Source organism: Globicephala melas, chromosome 9 (assembly GCF_963455315.2).
Source record: "Globicephala melas chromosome 9, mGloMel1.2, whole genome shotgun sequence".
Classification (NCBI taxonomy): Eukaryota; Metazoa; Chordata; class Mammalia; order Artiodactyla; family Delphinidae; genus Globicephala; species Globicephala melas.
The window spans coordinates 11,214,619-11,232,685 of NC_083322.1; the positions used below are offsets into that span (position 1 = coordinate 11,214,619).

General features: G+C 44.1%; 1 protein-coding gene across 2 annotated transcripts in view; it reads left to right on the plus strand.

The window, feature by feature from the left end:
• TCAF2 (TRPM8 channel associated factor 2) overlaps positions 1-15,933 on the plus strand; it is a 28,448-nt gene extending 12,515 nt beyond the window's left edge. For both annotated transcript variants that reach the window (XM_030854088.2, XM_060304972.1), the window contains 6 exons: positions 7,737-8,728; positions 9,008-9,105; positions 10,077-10,290; positions 10,630-10,869; positions 12,370-12,707; positions 15,380-15,933. In XM_030854088.2, coding sequence (XP_030709948.2) covers positions 7,737-8,728; positions 9,008-9,105; positions 10,077-10,290; positions 10,630-10,869; positions 12,370-12,707; positions 15,380-15,634 — 2,137 coding nt within the window. In that variant the 3' untranslated portion in view covers positions 15,635-15,933. The remainder of the gene's footprint in view (positions 1-7,736; positions 8,729-9,007; positions 9,106-10,076; positions 10,291-10,629; positions 10,870-12,369; positions 12,708-15,379) is intronic.
• The last annotated feature ends 2,134 nt before the right edge of the window (positions 15,934-18,067 follow it).

Genomic DNA, 18,067 nt, shown 5'->3' on the forward strand with positions numbered 1-18,067 from the left:
CATTTTTACATGGCGTTCTCCCTATGTGTGTGTGTGTCTGTGGCCAAACTTCCTCTTGTTATAAGGACACCAGTCATGATGGATTAGGCCCACCGTATCCTAACTTAGCTAATTATATCTGCAATGATCCTATTTCCAAATAAGGTCACATTCTGAGGTCCTGGGGGTTAGGACTTCAACAAATGAATTTGGAGGAGACACAACTCAACCCATAACCCTGTATACCCTTAATACTTTTAGGTATTAAGGTCCCTTTCTATCAGATATGAAGTCTTTCATTATCAGATAAATATTCTGTGTGTATTTGTGTGTTTTATATACCCACTAACATGTGTTGAAGACTTACTATATATCAGATACTATGTTAGCCAACTCAGGGACGTCGTCTTTATTGAATACTCCCAGACACAAGTGGTGATAAGCAAGTGGTGGCTTGGAGAGGGGATGTAAATTTCACAGGCTCTTCCAGCTACTCTGCCAAGGGAGGAAGCAGGATCATCCTGACCAGTCAGAGCCAGAGTCCACCAATGACCTGCTCAGCTGGACAGCGGCGGTTAGACATTTTTATAAGCACATGAGTGTAAACCTTCAGGTTCCCAGTCTCATTATCACATCTCTCCATAGTGAAGGTGTTTTATCAGTAGCTGGACTTCACAAGGTGCCCGTCAGAAGATTCCAGCAGAACACTTAGTGTGGAAGCTACGTCTATAAGCTAAGTGTTGTGGCTCAACGTCATTGCCCCACAAAATAAGTCTTTAAGCCTCTACAGGTGGAAAAAAGGTACAAGCTAAACTGATGCCAGAACCCTCTTGACATTTGGCCATGTAAGTTGAAAACGGAATGACAAAATTAAAACGTGTGTCTCCATTTTCATGCTAAAGTGGAATTAAGGAGAAACTGTACGGGAGGAATTTTCTTTAGTAATGTTTTGCTACTTGAGTGACTAAACCTTTTTATTAACATTTGATTTTTATTATGAGACAAAGTTTTATAAAGGTAATTAAAATCATCTAAATCCCACTAGCCAAGATGATCACTGAGGACATTTTGATAAACATACTCTGGATAATGTTTCTCTGGTCTTGTGGATTTTGTTTTTTGTTTGTTTGTTTGTTCTTGGCAGTTTGTTGTGCAAAATGTGGCTTATTTAGAGCATAGTATATTAGAATCTGACTTAAAATTTTTTCTATGAAGCATTTTCCAGTAATTATTTTCATTGCCATATGATATGCTATCTACAGTTAACCATAACTTATTTAACCAATCTCCTGTCGCTTGACAAAGTATCTACAAATGGGTTTTAAAAATTCTTGAAATACAAAATCTTTCCTCAATTCACTACATTTTGACCATTTCTCAATAAGAAGTAGTAAATATGCTCATCAGATTTAAGTGACAATATTTTAACATCTTTATTGGAGTATAATTGCTTTACATTGTTGTGTTAGTTGCTGCTATATGACAAAGTGAATCAGCTATACGTATACATATATCCCCATATCCCCTCCCTCTTGCGTCTCCCTCCCACCCTCCCTATCCCACCCCTCTAGGTGGTCACAAAACATCGAGCTGATCTCCCATGAAATGCAGCTGCTTCCCACTAGCTAGCTATTTTACATTTGGTAGTGTATGTATGTCCATGCCACTCTCTCACTTCGTTTCAGCTTTCCCTTCCCACTCCCCGTGTCCTCAAGTGCATTCTCTACATCTGCGACTTTATTCCTGTCCTACCCCTAGGTTCTTCAGAACCACTTTTTTTTTTTTAAGATTCCATATATATGTGTTAGCATATGGTATTTGTTTTTCTTTTTCTGACTTACTTCACTCTGTGTAACAGACTCTAGGTCCGTCCACCTGACTACAAATAACTCAATTTCGTTTCTTTTTATGGTTGAGTAATATTCCATTGTATATACATGCCACATCTTCTTTATCCATTCATCTGTCGATAGACACTTAGGTTGCTTCCATGTCCTGGCTATTGTAAATAGTGCTGCAATGAATATTGTGGTACATGACTCTTTTTGAATTATGCTTTTCTCAGGGTATATGCCCAGTAGTGGGACTGCTGGGTCATATGGTAGTTCTAGTTATGGTTTTTTAAGGAACCTCCGTACTGTTCTCCATAGTGGCTGTATCAATTTACATTCCCACCAACAGTGCAAGAGGGTTCCCTTTTCTCCACACCCTCTCCAGCATTTATTGTTTGTAGATTTTTTGATGATGGCCATTCTGACTGGTGTGAGGTGATACCTCATTGTAGTTTTGATTTCCATGTCTCTCATGATTAGTGATGTTGAGCATCCTTTCATGTGTTTGTTGGCAATCTGTGTATCTTCTTTGAAGAAATATCTGTTTATGTCGTCTGCCCATTTGGGGTTGGGTTGTTTGTTTTTTTGAACTGAGCTGCATGAGCTGCTTGTATATTTTGGAGATAAATCCTTTGTCAGTTGCTTCATTTGCAAATATTTTCTCCCATTTGGAGGGTTGTCTTTTCATCTTGCTTATAGTTTCCTTTGCTGTGCAAAAGCTTTCAAGTTTCATTAGGTCCCATCTGTTTTCGTTTTTATTACCATTTCTCTAGGACGTGGGTCAAAAAGGATCTTGCTGTGATTTATGTCATAGAGTGTCTGCCTATGTTTTCCCCTAAGAGATTTATAGTGTATGGCCTTATATTTAAGTCTTTAATCCATTTTGAGTATATTTTTGTATATGGTGTTAGGAAGTGTTCTAATTTCATTCTTTTACATGTAGCTGTCCAGTTTTCCCAGCACCACTTATTGAAGAGGCTGTCTTTTCTCAATTGTATATCCTTGCCTCCTTTATCAAAGATAAGGTGACTATATGTGCGTGGGTTTACCTCTGGGCTTTCTATCCTATTCCATTGATCTATTTTTCTGTTTTTGTGCCAGTACCATACTGTCTTGATTACTGTAGCTTTGTAGTATAGTCTGAAGTAAGGGAGCCTGATTCCCTCAGCTCTGTTTTTCTTTCTCAAGATTGCTTTGGCTACCCGGGGTCGTTTGTGTTTCCATACAAACTGTGCAATTGTTTGTTCTAGTTCTGTGAAAAATGCCAGTGGTAGTTTGATAGGGATTGCACTGAATCTGTAGATTGCTTTGGGAAGTAGAGTCATTTTCACACTGTTGATTCTTCCAATCCAAGAACATGGCATATCTCTCCATCTATTTGTATCATCTTTAATTTCTTTCATCAGTGTCTTATAGTTTTCTGCATACAGGTTTTCTGCCTCCTTAGGTAGGTTTATTGCTAGATATTTTATTCTTTTTGTTGCAATGATAAATGGGGGTGCTTCCTTAATTTCTCTTTCAGATTTTTCATCATTAGTGTATAGGAATGCAAGAGATTTCTGTGCATTACCTTTGTATCCTGCTACTTTACCAAAGTCATTGATTAGATCTAGTAGTTTTCTGGTAGCATCTTTAGGATTCTTATGTACAGTATCATGTCATCTGCAAACAGTGACAGTTTTACTTCTTCTTTTCTGATTTGGATTCCTTTTATTTCTTTTTCCACTCTGATTACTGTGGATAAAACTTCCAAAACTATGCTGAATAATAGTGGTGAGAGTGGGCACCCTTGTCTTGTTCCTGATCTTAGTGGAAATGGTTTCAGTTTTTCACCATTGAGGACGATGTTGGCTGTGGGTTTGTCATATATGACCTTTATTATGTTGAGGTAAGTTCCCTCTGTGCCTACTTTCTGCAGGGTATTTATCATAAATGGGTGTTGAATTTTGTCAAAAGCTTTCTCTGCGTCTATTGAGATGATCATATGGTTTTTATCCTTCAGTTTGTTAATATGGTGTATCACGTTGATTGATTTGCACGTATTGAATCCTTGCATTCCTGGGATAAACCCCACTTGATCACGGTGTATGATCCTTTTAATGTGCTGTCAGATTCTGTTTGCTAGTATTTTGTTGAGGATTTTTGCATCTATGTTCATCAGTGATATTGGCCTGTAGTTTTCTTTTTTTTGTAACATTTTTGTCTGGTTTTGGTATTAGGGTGATGGCGGTCTCGTAGAATGCGTTTGGGAGTGTTCCTCCCTCTGCTATATTTTGGAAGGGTTTGAGAAGGATCGGTGTTAGCTCTTCTCTAAATGTTTGATAGAATTCGCCTGTGAAGACATCTGGTCCTGGGCTTTTGTTCGTTGGAAGGTTTTTAATCACAGTTTCAATTTCAGTGCTTGTGATTGGTCTGTTCATATTTTCTATTTCTTCCTGGTTCAGTCTCGGAAGGTTGTGCTTTTCTAAGAAATTGTCCATTTCTTCCAGGTTGTCCATTTTATTGGCATATAGTTGCTTGTAGTAATCTCTCATGATCCTTTGTATTTCTGCAGTGTCAGTTGTTACTTCTCCTTTTTCGTTTCTAATTCTGTTGATTTGAGTCCTCTCCCTTTTTTTCTTGATGAGTCTGGCTAATGGTTTATCAATTTTGTTTATTTTCTCAAAGAACCAGCTTTTAGTTTTATTTGTCTTTGCTATCGTTTCCTTCATTTCTTTTTCATTTATTTCTGATATGATCTTTATGATTTCTTTCCTTCTGCTAACTTTGGGTTTTTTTTTTTATTGTTGTTCTTCTTTGTCTAATTGCTTTAGGTTGTTTTTTTGAGATTTTTCTTGTTTCTTGAGGTAGGATTGTATTGCTATAAACTTCCCTGTTAGAACTGCTTTTGCTGCATCCCATAGGTTTTGTGCCATCGTGTTTTGTCATTTGTTTCTAGGTATTTTTAAATTTCCTCTTTGATTTCTTCAGTGATCTCTTGGTTATTTAGTAGCATATTGTTTAGCCTCCATGTGTTTGTATTTTTAACAGTTTTTTTCCTGTAACTGATATCTAGTCTCATAGCGTTGTGGTCAGAAAAGATATTTGATACAATTACAATTTTCTTAAATTTACCAAGGCTTGATTTGTGACCCAAAATATGATCTCTCCTGGGGAATGTTCCATGAGCACTTGAGAAAAATGTGTATTCTGTTGTTTTTGGATGGAATGTCCTACAAATATCAATTAAGTTCATCCTGTTTAATGTACCATTTAAACCCTGTGTTTCCTTGTTTATTTTCATTTTGGTTGATCTGCCCATTGGTGAAAGTGGGGTGTTAAAGTCCCCCACTATGATTGTGTTACTGTCGATTTTCCCTTTTATGGCTGTTAGCATTTGCCTTATGTATTAAGATGCTCCTATGTTGGGTGCATAAATATTTACAATTGTTATATCTTCTTCTTGGATTGATCCCTTGATCATTATGTAGTGTCCTCCTCTGTCTCTTGTAATAGTCTTTGTTTAAAAGTCTATTTTGTCTGATGTGAGAATTGGTACTCCAGCTTTCTTTTGATTTCCATTTGCATGGAATATCTTTTTACATCCCCTCAGTTTCAGTCTGTATGTGTCCCTAGTTCTGAAGTGGGTCTCTTGTAGACAACATATATATGGGTCTTGTTTTTGTATCCATTCAGCCAGTCTAGGTCTTTTTTTTTTTTTTTTTTGCGTTATGTGGGCCTCTCACTGTCGTGGCCTCTCTCGTTGCGGAGCACAGGCTCCGGACATGCTGGCTCAGCGGCCATGGCTTATGGGCCTAGCCGCTTTGCGGCATGTGGGATCTTCCTGGACCAGGGCACGAACCCGTGTCCCCTGCATCGGCAGGTGGACTCTCAACCACTGCGCCACCAGGGAAGCCCCAGTCTAGGTCTTTTGATTTGAGCATTTAGTCCATTTACATTTAAGGTAATTATCGATATGTATGTTCCTACTACCATTTTCTTAATTGTTTTGGGTTTGTTATTGTAGGTCTTTTCCTTGTCTTGTGTTTCCTGCCTAGAGAAGTTCCTTTAGCATTTGTTGTAAAACTGGTTTGTTGGTGCAGAATTCTCTTAGCTTTTGCTTGTCTGTAAAGGTTTTAACTTCTCCGTCAAATCTGAGTGAGATCCTTGCTGGGTAGAGTAATCTTGGTTGTAGGTTTTTCTCCATCATCACTTTAAATATGTCCTACCACTCCATCCTGGCTTGCAGAGTTTCTGCTGAAAGATCAGCTGTTAAATGGAGATTCATTTGTATGTTATTTGTTGCTTTTCCCTTGCTGCTTTTAGAATTTGTTCTTTGTATTTAATTTTTGATAGTTTGATTAATATGTGTCTTGGCATGTTTCTCCTTGGATTTATCCTGTATGGGACTCTCTGTGTTTCCTGGACTTGACTATTTCCTTTCCCATGTTTGAGAAGTTTTCAACTATAATCTTTTCAAATATTTTCTTAGTCCCTTTCTTTTTGTCTTCTTTTCTGGGACCCCTGTAATTCGAATGTTGGTACATTTAATGTTGTCCCCGAGGTCTCTGAGACAATCCTCAATTCTTTTCATTCTTTTTTCTTTATTCTGCTCTGCTGTAGTTATTTCCACTATTTTATCTTCCAGGTCACTTCTCCGTTCTTCTGCCTCAGTTATTCTGCTATTGATTCCTTCTAGAGAATTTTTTATTTCATTTATTGTGTTGTTCATCATTGTTTGTTTGCTCTTTAGTTCTTCTAGGTCCTTGTTAAATATTTCTTGTATTATCTCCATTCTATTACCAAGATTTTGGATCATCTTTACTATCATTATTCTGAATTCTTTTTCAAGTCGGCTGCCTATTTCCTCTTCATTTGTTTGGTCTGGTGGGTTTTTACCCTGCTCCTTCATTTGCTGCATAGGTCTCTGTCTTCTCATTTTGCTTAACTTACTGTGTTTGGGGTCTCCTTTTCGCAGGCTGCATGTTCGTAATTCCCATTTTTTTTTGGTGTCTGCCCCCTGTGGGTAAGGTTGGTTTAGTGGCTTGTGTAGGCTTCCTGGTGGTGGGAACTGGTGCCTGTCTTCTGGTGCATGCAGCTGGGTCCTGACTTTCTGGTGGGCAGAACCGCATCCGGTGGTGTGTTTTGGGGTGTCTGTGAACTTAGTATGATTTTAGGCAGCCTCTCTGCTAATGAGTGGGGTTGTGTTCCTTTTTGCTAGGTGTTTGGCATGGGGTGTCCAGCACTGGAGCTTGCTGGTCATTGAGTGGAGCTGGGTCTTAGCACTGAGACGGAGGAGATCTCTGGGAGAGCTCTCCCAGATATTACGTGGGGCCAGAAGGTCTCTGGTGGACCAATATCCTGAATTCAGCTCTCCCACCTCAGAGGCTCAGGCCTGACACCTGGCCGGAGCACCAAGACCCTGTCAGCCACATGGCTGGAGTGCCTTCAGAGTTGGAGAAGGTGGCCTGCAGTGGCTGTCCTTCTGCGCTGCACATTAGAATCACCTCAGTGACAATTTTTAAAGAGTTTGCATAAATCTTCAAGTGTAGTATTAAATAGTTTACATGTAACATGTTCCTAGATCAGTGCTAGCACGTGGAGAGGGGGATTTGATTTTTACTGCCTTCTTTTACAGAAATGTTACTCTGAAAAATGTCTAAGTAGGACTACTTTCTCTAAGAATAACAGATCCATTTTTCTAACAATTCATTTATATGTTTAGTAACAGGCAGACTTCGGAGATACTGCGAGTTCAGTTCCAGACCACTGCAATAAAGCGAGTCACACGAGTGATTCAAATCTCAAATCTTAGCGAGAAGAAGAAGATTGGCATGAACTGTGTATCTCTGTACCCACACAGATTGCTCTATTCAGTGAGCTCATTTCAGTGGTTCACTCACTGACTGTAGCCCCTTTGTTCCTTTTCCTTTGTCTCTTTTCCAGGTTTGGGGAGGATCTCGGGCAGGATCAGCAGGAGCTCCTGGAAGGGATCTCAGAGCTGCACATCAAAACAGGGGGACTCCCCTCGCAGCTGCTGGTGCATGGGGCCCTGGCCTTCCCCCTGGGCTTAGACGCTTCTCTTGGCTGCTTCCTGGCAGCTGCCCGCTATGGCCGGGGCCGCGTGGTTCTGGCTGCCCACGAGGGCATGCTCTGTACGCCCAAGATGGGGCCCTTTTTGCTCAATGCTGTGCGCTGGCTGGCCAGAGGCCAGATGCGCAAAGTTGGGGTGACCACACGTCTAAAAAATCTGTGTGCCCTGCTGTCAGAACATGGCCTGGAGTGCAGTCTGGAGCCCCGTCTGACTGCTGACTTGAGTGTCTACTGCTGTGTGGCTTACAGTGACAAGGAGGCTAAGCAGCTGCAGGAGTTTGTGGCTGAGGGGGGGGGCTTGCTGATCGGGGGCCAGGCCTGGTGGTGGGCCTCCCAGAACCCCGGCCGCTCCACTTTGGCTAGTTTCCCTGGTAACGTCATACTCAACTGCTTTGGCCTCAGTATCCTAGCTCGGACTCTGGAGCCAGGCTGTTTCCCTGTCCCTAACCCTGAGAAGCAGAGCTACCACTTCCGCAAGGCACTGTCTGAATTCCAGCTTATCGTGAACCGCGGGGGTGGGAACCTGGAAAAGAGTTGGCTGGCCAAACTGGGAGCAGATGCATCAAGCTTCCTGCAGATCCCTGCAGAGGGGGTCCCTGCTTATGCTTCCTTGCACCGGCTCCTGAGGAAGATGCTGCATCTGTCAGGCCTCCCAGCTGTGAGCAGGGAAAAGCCAGTTGCCAGTGACTCCTATGAGGCTGCACTGCTCTGCCTGGCCACGGAGCTGGCACGCTCCGGCACAGACTGCTCTCAGCTGGCACAGGGGCTTGGAACCTGGTCTTGCAGCTCCAGTTCGTACCCCTCAGAACACGCCATCACAGTGGAGATTGATGGAAGCAACCCAGGTACAGAATGAGGGACCTGGGGGAAGGTGGGGCTAGCGAGATTTGCAGGACATTGCAGGTGCTGAAGCTCAGGTAGGCCAGCTCCATTCTCTAACAGGTACTTCTTCCCAGGAGACGGGGGTTGGGCTTCTGCTCAGGGATTAGGTGGGATGGATGCAAGAAGCATGGATGAGATAAGGTGCGCAGGGCAGGGCTGCACCTCTGGGAGGGGCTGTGAGGTTCCAGGTGGGGTGGAGTCAGGTGGGGGAATAACTCAGCCTTTCCTATGGCTTTTGTCAGGCAGCGGTGATTCCTGGGTGAGTACAGGGCTCTACCTCCCAAATGGACAAAATGCAGAAGTCTCCTTGTCTGAAGCTGCAGTTTTTGCTGGCCTGAAGGTAAGGCCAGAATGCCACTGCCACATCTCAGAGCCACAGAGCTTCATTCTCATCCAGCTCGCGACACTTCTTCCAGGAGTGCAGGAAGGCATTGTTCTGCCCACGTTACAGATTTCACAGACGAAACAGCTAAGTTTCACGGAGCCTAAGGGAGTGACTGAAGATGCCAGAGCTCCTAACATCAGATCCAGTCCTCAAACACAAGCCCGCAGGTTTCCACCTCCCGACAGGGCTATGAGGCGAAGGAGCGCCTGTTACATATTCAGAACCTCACTCATTTCTCCAACGCGGCCTTTCTGGGTTTCACCTCTTCACCCTGATCGCTGAAGGGTGTACTTAACCCTGTCACTCACAAAAATAGGCCGTCATGCAGAAGTAAAATTCTTCCTGCCTCGATTTTGAGGGTCACTTCCTACCACAGTAAGGGTCTCTTTTGGGTTAGTCTCCTTTCTCGAGCTCACTTACATTAAACCTAAGAAAAGCAGTCACAGGACTCCAGACAAAATGCACTCCATCTACCTGACCAGGAGGGGAGGCTGAGACAAAGGGGGAAGACAGAACCAGTTCTCCCCCGTCACCCCATAACCCACTGCCTCTGGATAGGCCTCCTGTCTGTGCACAAAGGGCAGATGAAGATTCCCTCTGCCTCATTCCCAGCATCGGAATCACGTCAGGGACTTGAACCCTGGAGCGAGAGCCCAGGTTCTGCCTGGTACAGAGGCACCACGGACCCTGGTCAATATCAGCCTCGGGGTTATGCCTGGTCTGCCTGATCGTGGTCCATTGTGCAGCTGCTTAAATCCCTAGAAAAATGATTCTGCGTACCTTTCAGTCCATATGGTTTTTGGAGTGCTAAAAGCTCACAGGTCTGCATGCACTGCTCATAGAAAGGGGAAGCTAGAGTTTTTTAATACCCTCCATCCACACAGTACCACACACCCACAGCACACATGGTGGAATCGCCTCTCCAGGTACAGATTGGCTGCCACACCGATGACTTGACGAGTGCCAGCAAGCTGTCTCGAGCCCCTGTGGTAACTCACCAGTGCTGCATGGATAGGACCAAACTGTCAGTCTCCTGCCTCTGGGGCGGCCTTCTCTATGTCATCGTGCCCAAGGGCAGTAAACTGGGCCCCGTGTCCGTCACCATCAAGAGGGCTGTGCCTGCCCCATATTACAGGCTGGGTGAGTGGACTGAACGTGGAGGGGAGTGGGAGAGCCGGGGGTGCTGTGGTGTTGATGGGCTGGTTGAAGGAGGGGAGGGAAGAGGATTGGTGGACAGAAGGAGGAGGGACTGTCTGAGGTGCCAGTGGAGGTAGGAGATGAGGGACTCCCTGTGTCCATGGAGACTTCTGGGCAGAACAGAGGGAAGGGTCTGGGGGCCTGTCCTTCACTTCACAGCACATAGACCCACATGATAGTAGTTCATCATTTCACTGTCCTCCTCCTGGAGTTCCAGTTGTGTTTTTCAGCTCAAGGAAAGTTGAGGAAGTGGGTGACAGGTTCCATGCCCTTTATTCCCAGGTAAGACATCCCTGGAGGAGTGGAAGAGGCGTATCCAGGAGAGCACAGCTCCCTGGGGAGAGCTGGCAACAGACAACATCATCTTGACGGTGCCAACTGCAGACCTCCAGGCCCTGGAGGACCCTGAATCTTTACTCCACCTCTGGGATGAGATGATGCGGGCTATAGCCAGGCTGGCAGCCCAGCCCTTTCCTTTCCTCCGTCCAGAGAGGATTGTTGCTGATGTGCAGATCTCAGCCGGTGGGTGCTCCAGAGGGATGCTCCTAGTCTGTGGACACCATTTATTTATTATTTTGCCTTTTTTTGGCCCGCAGTTTTTTATTTTTATTTTTTGTAGTGTCTTTGTCTGGTTCTGGTATCAGGGTGATGGCGGCTTCATAGAATGGCTTTGGGAGTGTTCTATCCTCTTCCGTCTTTTGGAAGAGTTTGAGAAGGATTGGTATAAGTTCTGCTTTGTATGTTTGGTAGAATTTCCCTGTGAAGCCGTCCAGTCCTGGACTTTTGTTTGTAGGGAGTTTTTTAAATTACAGGTTCTATTTCACTTCTAGCAATTGGTCTGTTCAAATTATCTGTTTTTTCTTGACTCAATTTGGGCAGGCTGTGTGTTTCTAGAAATTCATCCATTTCCCCTATGTTGTCCAATTTGTTGGCATATGTTCATAGTATCCTCTTGTGATTTTCTGTATCTCTGTGGTATCAGTTGTTATTTCTCCTCTTTCATTTATTATTTTGTTTATTGGAGTCCCCTCTCTTTTCTTCTTGTGAGCCTGGCCAGGGTTTGTTGATTTTGTTTATCCTTTCAAAAAACTGGCTGTCGGTTTTATTGATCTTTTCTATTGTTTTTTTAATCTCTATTTATTCCCTGTCTGATCTTTATTTCCTTCCTTCTGCTGACATCTATTTTGCCCTTTTTAAATGTCCAATATGTGTAAGGCATAATTTTACCAGTAAAGTAAGGGAAAAAAAGATGTTCAAGACATGGACTTTGATGGAGATGAAAAGATGTTTACATGTGAAAAGGTAAATCATGTTCATCTAAAGCGTAAGATTTCACAGGAGGGAGAACAGTCTCAGAAAAATTGGTACCAGGAGTTCAAGATGGCAGTGAGCGTTGTTTCAAGGAGAGTTTAAAACAGAAATATCTCCTTCAAACGTGTTGGCAATGAAAAGAGAGAGTAAAGAGGTTTATGTTAAGTATTCGGTGGTTTAGAGGAAAGAAGGCCATCTTTAAAAAAAAAAAAAAAAAAACACGGAAATCTGGTTCCAACATGTGCAAAATTCCTCTGGACCTGTTTTCTAATCTTCAAAAAACTACAAGATTTTCACTGTTAAAAAGTATAACTCTGGCCAACAGTAGCGTACACAGGAGAAGGAACGGCACTGCCCTAGCCTCAGGGATCTCAAATTCAGACACGGGACCTAATGTTGCAGACTCACATGCAAAGAAAACTCACACAAAAGGAAGCACTGAATTATAGTGAGAATGACTATATAAAGTGTTAACATTTGGGGGGCCAGAGAGAAGGCGAGGCATAACTCCAGTGTGGAGGCCGGGAAGAAGGGTCGGGACTTTTCAGACCAAGTCAAAGAAAGCATCTGCTTTCCAATCAGCATGGAGATTCTGGAATTATGATGGCAGCCAGGATGGCGAGAAAAAAATACACCATGGAGAGGAATGAAGGGAGATGGGTTTGGGTGGACCACGCCCACCATGCCTCACTCTTCCTTTTGCGTTCCCAGGCTGGATGCACTCAGGATACCCTATCATGTGCCACCTGCAGTCGGTGCAGGAGCTCATCAGTGAGATGGGCATGAGAAGCAGAGGTCTGTGGGGAGCCATCCACGAGCTGGGCCACAACCAGCAGCGGCACGGGTGGGAGTTCCCCCCACACACCACCGAGGCCACCTGTAACCTCTGGTCAGTCTATGTGCATGAGACGGTCCTGCACATCCCCAGGGCTCAGGCCCACCCAGCTCTGAGCCCTCCAGAACGAGAGAAAAGGATCAAAACACACCTGGGAAAGGGAGCGCCCCTGAACGACTGGAATGTGTGGACAGCTCTGGAAACGTATCTAAAGGTACTGAACAGAAATTCAGGGAGATGCGGGCCACTAGACCCTCAGTCGTGTAGCATCCTGGATCCCAGGAGCTCTCCAACTCCTTCACCACCCCCATCAGCCTGGGCCCACCACCTCCCCTGGCTGCATGGCGGTGCTTCTCAGGTCATACATCTCTAAGATGGAGATAATGATGCCTGTCCCACTCACGTACTGTGGTTTTGTGATGATATGTAAGAGGAAATGAAAAATACTGTGAAAAGAAAAGAAGCAGAGAATGTAGTCTCTGGGTATATCGGTCAAGAGCAGAAGCTCTGAGTCACAGCGCTCCCACTCACTCGTCCGTCCCTTGTCCCCGAGTAGGTGCCTTGGAAATGGCGATCGTTTTGCTTTGCTTCGTTTTCCCTCACCTTAGTTTTATGCGTCAAGTGAGTGTTGCATCCCTTCATAATTACAGTGATGTGTTAGGGGCAACTCCATTACAAGAAGGCCTCTTAGGAGGTATATCTGTCAACGAGATTCTCATATTTCCATCACCCATTTGAACCCAAAATGTCTTTAGAATGAATAAGTAAATAATCAACCCAATAGAAGAACACCGAAGTCCCAAAGTGAGTCGATTTCCTATAAAATAAGCATAAATTCCTTTCCCCTCCCCCATCCTGCTTTGAATTTTTATATTTTCAAGTTGTCAAAGCCACTCCCCATATCAGATCTCCTATACTGTCTCCCATGACTCTTTAGATAGTGGGTATTGCCCACTTTTTATAGGCACATACTGAGTTAGAGAGTTTAAGCATCCTGTCCAATGTCACACATTTAAATGATGGACCCAGAACCTAAAATCAGGAGCTAATGACAAGCCCAGGCTTTTGCACTTCTGAACCCTCCCTTTGATTTTTTTTTCTTTTTTCACTCATTTTCTGAAGAGTGAGTGTGAGACAACCCCAGTCAATGAGATAACTGTGTAGCATCAGCTCAGGATTCTCCTAGAGCCAGTCTGAGGGTCTACAGGGAAAGGGACCTTACATGGTAGTTGCCACTGAAGTGTAAGGCAAAGCCCTAATTCCACCCTACCTACTGACCCACTCACCATGAATATCATTTTGCAATGATATTTGCAAGGGAGGGAGACCCCTCACCTTGAAGCCTGAGACTTGGTCCCAGGACAGAGAGATACCTTCTGTTTTCTTCACCTGTGGGAGGTCTGCTCGCCATCATTCCTCCTGCTGTTGCCTTAGCACAGATCCTCAGGACTCTCTTCGGTTTTACAAGCCTCCTCAGTTTTTCCAGCATCTTGCTTCAACCACCTATAATCCATCTTCCACACCACTTCCAAAATAATCTGAATATTCCATGTTTAAGCTCGTCAAGGGTTCTCCTTCACACACAGAATACAATGGAAGCTGCTTAGCTGGGTGCAGAAGGCCCTTTATCATCAGGCTTTGGCCAACACCTCCATCTCCATCTCCCAATTTCCCGTCTCCATAATGATCCTGCAGTTTACCGAGCTGCTTCCCGCTATAAACACATCTTGCTGTTTTTGTTCCTATACCTCCTCACGTTTCCTTCCTGCAGCTGCAACGTGCTTGAACACCTTGTCTGTTACCTGTCAAGTCACCTGTCAAAATTCAGCTCTCTTGTCCTCTTCTCCCGACATCACCTCCTTGACAAGCCAACTTTTTTTGTAGTTTGTTTACTTACACGTCTGTCTCTCCCACTGACCAGTGACCTCCAGATAAACAAGAGCCTTCATCATTCTGCCTCGTGAAGTACCCGGCACACTGCAGACACTTTTAGTGTTGTGTGTGTGAGAAATGTTTAATCTGTCGAGTACTAATTAGGAGAGATGAGCAGGACGGTCGTCAAAGGCCAAGCAGTGAGAGCAGATGAGCAGTGAGAGCACAGCAGTGAGAGCAGAGGGAGGCTGATCCAAATGCCATCTGTCCTCGGGCTTTTACCCCTCAGAGTCAGAGGATTCTCCTCCACAAAAGGGGGTGGTCTCGGAAACCTCAAGATCCCGGCTAATTCTAAATCTCTATAATCTATAATCTTGAAAAGAGTCTCCTGCCCATGGCTTTCAGGTGGGCTGTTCCCTGTAAAGTATGAGTCACTCTCATTTTGAGCCCCTTGTGACATACCTGCTTCTTCCTTGTTTTGTCCCAAAGGCAGTGTTCCACAGAGAAAAACAGTAGCCTTGAAAATAGTCACAGCTCTGAGACGGCTGAAAAAGAGAAAAAAACAAGGGTTTTATTCTGTCTGGAAGGTTTTATTATGTCTGGAAGGTGTCGGAAGTGCCCAGATTTTGGCTCCCAAAATCCCCATCTCAGTCAGGCTCAAACCTGTCTGATGCCTGGGAAACACTTAGGAACTGGGGATATAATTTTTTAAAATAGGGATAATAATGATAACTGTCATTTATTGAGTATTTACCTCTTTTCACCCATTAGGGTCTTCATGTAGTCCCCTACTACATTCAGGGGGTACAGAGTTTGTGGCCAAGAAGTGGAATGAGCCAATAAGATTGTGTTTATGTGCAGGGTTGAGATGGGGAGATAAGGGCAAGCAGAGAAATGCAGCTAGTGAATGATTAAGGGGAAGAAATCACCAGAAATGAGATGCACTCATGAACACGCATGTTGCAGGTATTTTCACAAACTTGTACCTCATCCTGCCCCTTCCTTCTCTTCCAGCTCCAGGAGGCCTTTGGATGGGAGCCATTCACCCAGCTCTTTGCTGAGTACCAGACCCTCTCTGGCATCCCCAAAGACAACACTGGCAAGATGAATCTGTGGGTGAAGAAGTTCTCTGAAAGGGTACAGAAGAACCTGGCTCCTTTCTTTGAGGCCTGGGGCTGGCCTGTCCAGAAGGAAGTGGCTGCGAGCCTGGCCTGTCTGCCTGAGTGGCAGGAAAACCCCATGCAGATGTACATCCAGACTGAGGACTAAAAGATGTGCACGAAGGGGTGTGTGTGTGGGACAGGGGGTGATCACTCACCAACTCTGCCACCCTCTTTCTTGCCTAGTGTACCCTGAGCCTGAATCCTACTTCCTACTTCCTTCCTACCTCCTACTTCCTACTTCCTTCCTCAGGAAGGCCTTTAAGGTCCTAAGACACAATGGGACCAACCTTCTCAGGCTGCTGTGCTTCTTTTATTGTTTCTCTGCTGGTGCTCTTGCTCTCATCAAGAGCCTTGCTTCACCATCCTCATCCTCCAGAAGAGGATGTTTCGTCTTGGCATCTTGAGTTTCTGCAGGCTCTTTGCTTCTATTTATGACTGGTAGTTCTAAAGACCATGGATTCCATTATAATCTGGTATCACTCCCTCACCCCAGCCAGCCCTGAACAAAGCTCTTAACTTCTGCTTTGAGAAGCTTTCTAACAGCAAGCGAGACAGGCTGGTATGATGGAGAGAGCCCTGAACCAGCTTTGGTTCTACGGAAAATCACTGAACTCCGTCTGCATCTGGATTCTTATCCATGACATGGGATAAAAATCTATTGTTTGATGATGGTGAACGTCTTTGAACACAACCTGCAGACGCATATAAGGGAGCTCTTCAGCTTTCACCAGGCCCCACAGTAGCCTGTCTGCCCACTTTCATGTGGACAACCTGAAAACTGAATCTCCCTTCAGAGTCAACCTCCCTGAGGTCAGCATTCAGTCTTGTGTGAGAGTATTCAGTGAACACCAGTGCTGTTCCCAGACATGATATCAGTGATAGTCCTCACGATCCTAGCCCATCCTATGTGTCCTTTCTTCTGCCTCTGGAAAGATTCTTGGGTATAACCTAAGCCCAAGAATGTGGTATGAACTCAAACTGGAGGTTACAAAGCTATTGGGGTTTGGTCTTCTTGGTTAGTTTCATCTTCGAGTACATTTGCTTCGACCAAAGGAAAAAATCATTCCAGCAGCCCTACCAACTCCATAAGCCCATTGGATCTTAGTACAAAACAGGTGTCTGACTCCTCTGGTCACCTTGGAATCAAGGCACTGTCAGTTATCGACAGCTACTGTGCTGAGAGGGCCATGGCCAGGACAGGCTCCAATGGAACAGGATTCCTGAGTGCAGCAGACCGAATTAACCCACACTCACTTATTACCCCACAAACCAGCATCCCCAAGCTTTCTCATAATCTCATTCCAACCCATCCCGGCTCTTTGGCTGGGTGGCATTCCAATTAGAGATGCATCCTCAGGATTAATGGGTGTACATCTACCCATTTTCCTCTAGCTTGCTTTTAAACCATATTTTTGTTGTTTTCAATATCATTCCATTAGCTTTGTTGAGAACAGAGAGACTCCTCAGGTGGAGAACTAACCTAGGGAATGTCTTTTTCTGAAACCCATCAGCACATCCTTCTCCCAATTCTAGGATAATTTCCTTTTATTTCACTAGTGTCCTTCGTCAGGTGCTTTTCACATGAAAAGTACTCAGTAAATATTTGTTAATTGAAAGAAAAGTAAAGACACCTAACATATAATGAACAGTCTTTATGTCCCAGACATCGTGTGAGGTTATTTCCTATGAGTTATCTTACGGATATTATTATCCCATTTCATAGACGAGAAAGTGAACACTTAAGGATATTAAATAGCTTCTGAAGTCACAAAGCTAATAAGAGAAAGAGTCGGGGCTTGACTGAAGCCCACAGCAATGAAAAAACTGTAGAGCTTGTCTCCAAGGATGATTTTCAATTTAGAAACAAATTCACCGAGAAAATGGAAGTTCAACAAAGTTCTGACTTATGCCATGTTCACTATTGAATTTTTATTAAATACAAAATTTAACCTCTAAGAAAATATTGGTACCTGATTTTCTGGTTGTTTCAGCATGTGATTAGCTTCCCTATAGGTAGAGAAAGGATTTGAACGCAGGCAACTCAACTCCAGAACTGGTGTTCTTACCCGTGATGCTAGGGATGAGTAAATGAATGGATAATGCTGGGTTTAAGAGGTTGCCATAGAGACAAAGACAAAACCTGACTTTTCCCCACATTCTCTGTAGTGGAAGTTGGAGCCCTTCTCCCTCTTACAGAGAGACTGTGGCTCTGCCGCTTGTTTCTAAGTTCAGAATTAATTGCGTGTACCTGTGACACTCTCAGAGTATTCTGTATTCCAGAGCAAACTTGCTCCGAAGGATGTCTGTGCAGGTCTGGTGAATGCCATTTACCAGGGAACTGTTATAAGTGCTTTTTATTTGTTTAACCTCACAACAGTCCTATGGAATAAGTACTATGACTGTCTCCATTTTTCAGAGAAAGAAGCAGAGATACAGAGGTAGCAAGTGGTGAAACCACATTTCTGTCCCTGGAAGTTGGACTCAGGACCCACACTTTAGCCAGCACACTATATACTACCGTACACTATATTACTGGGTC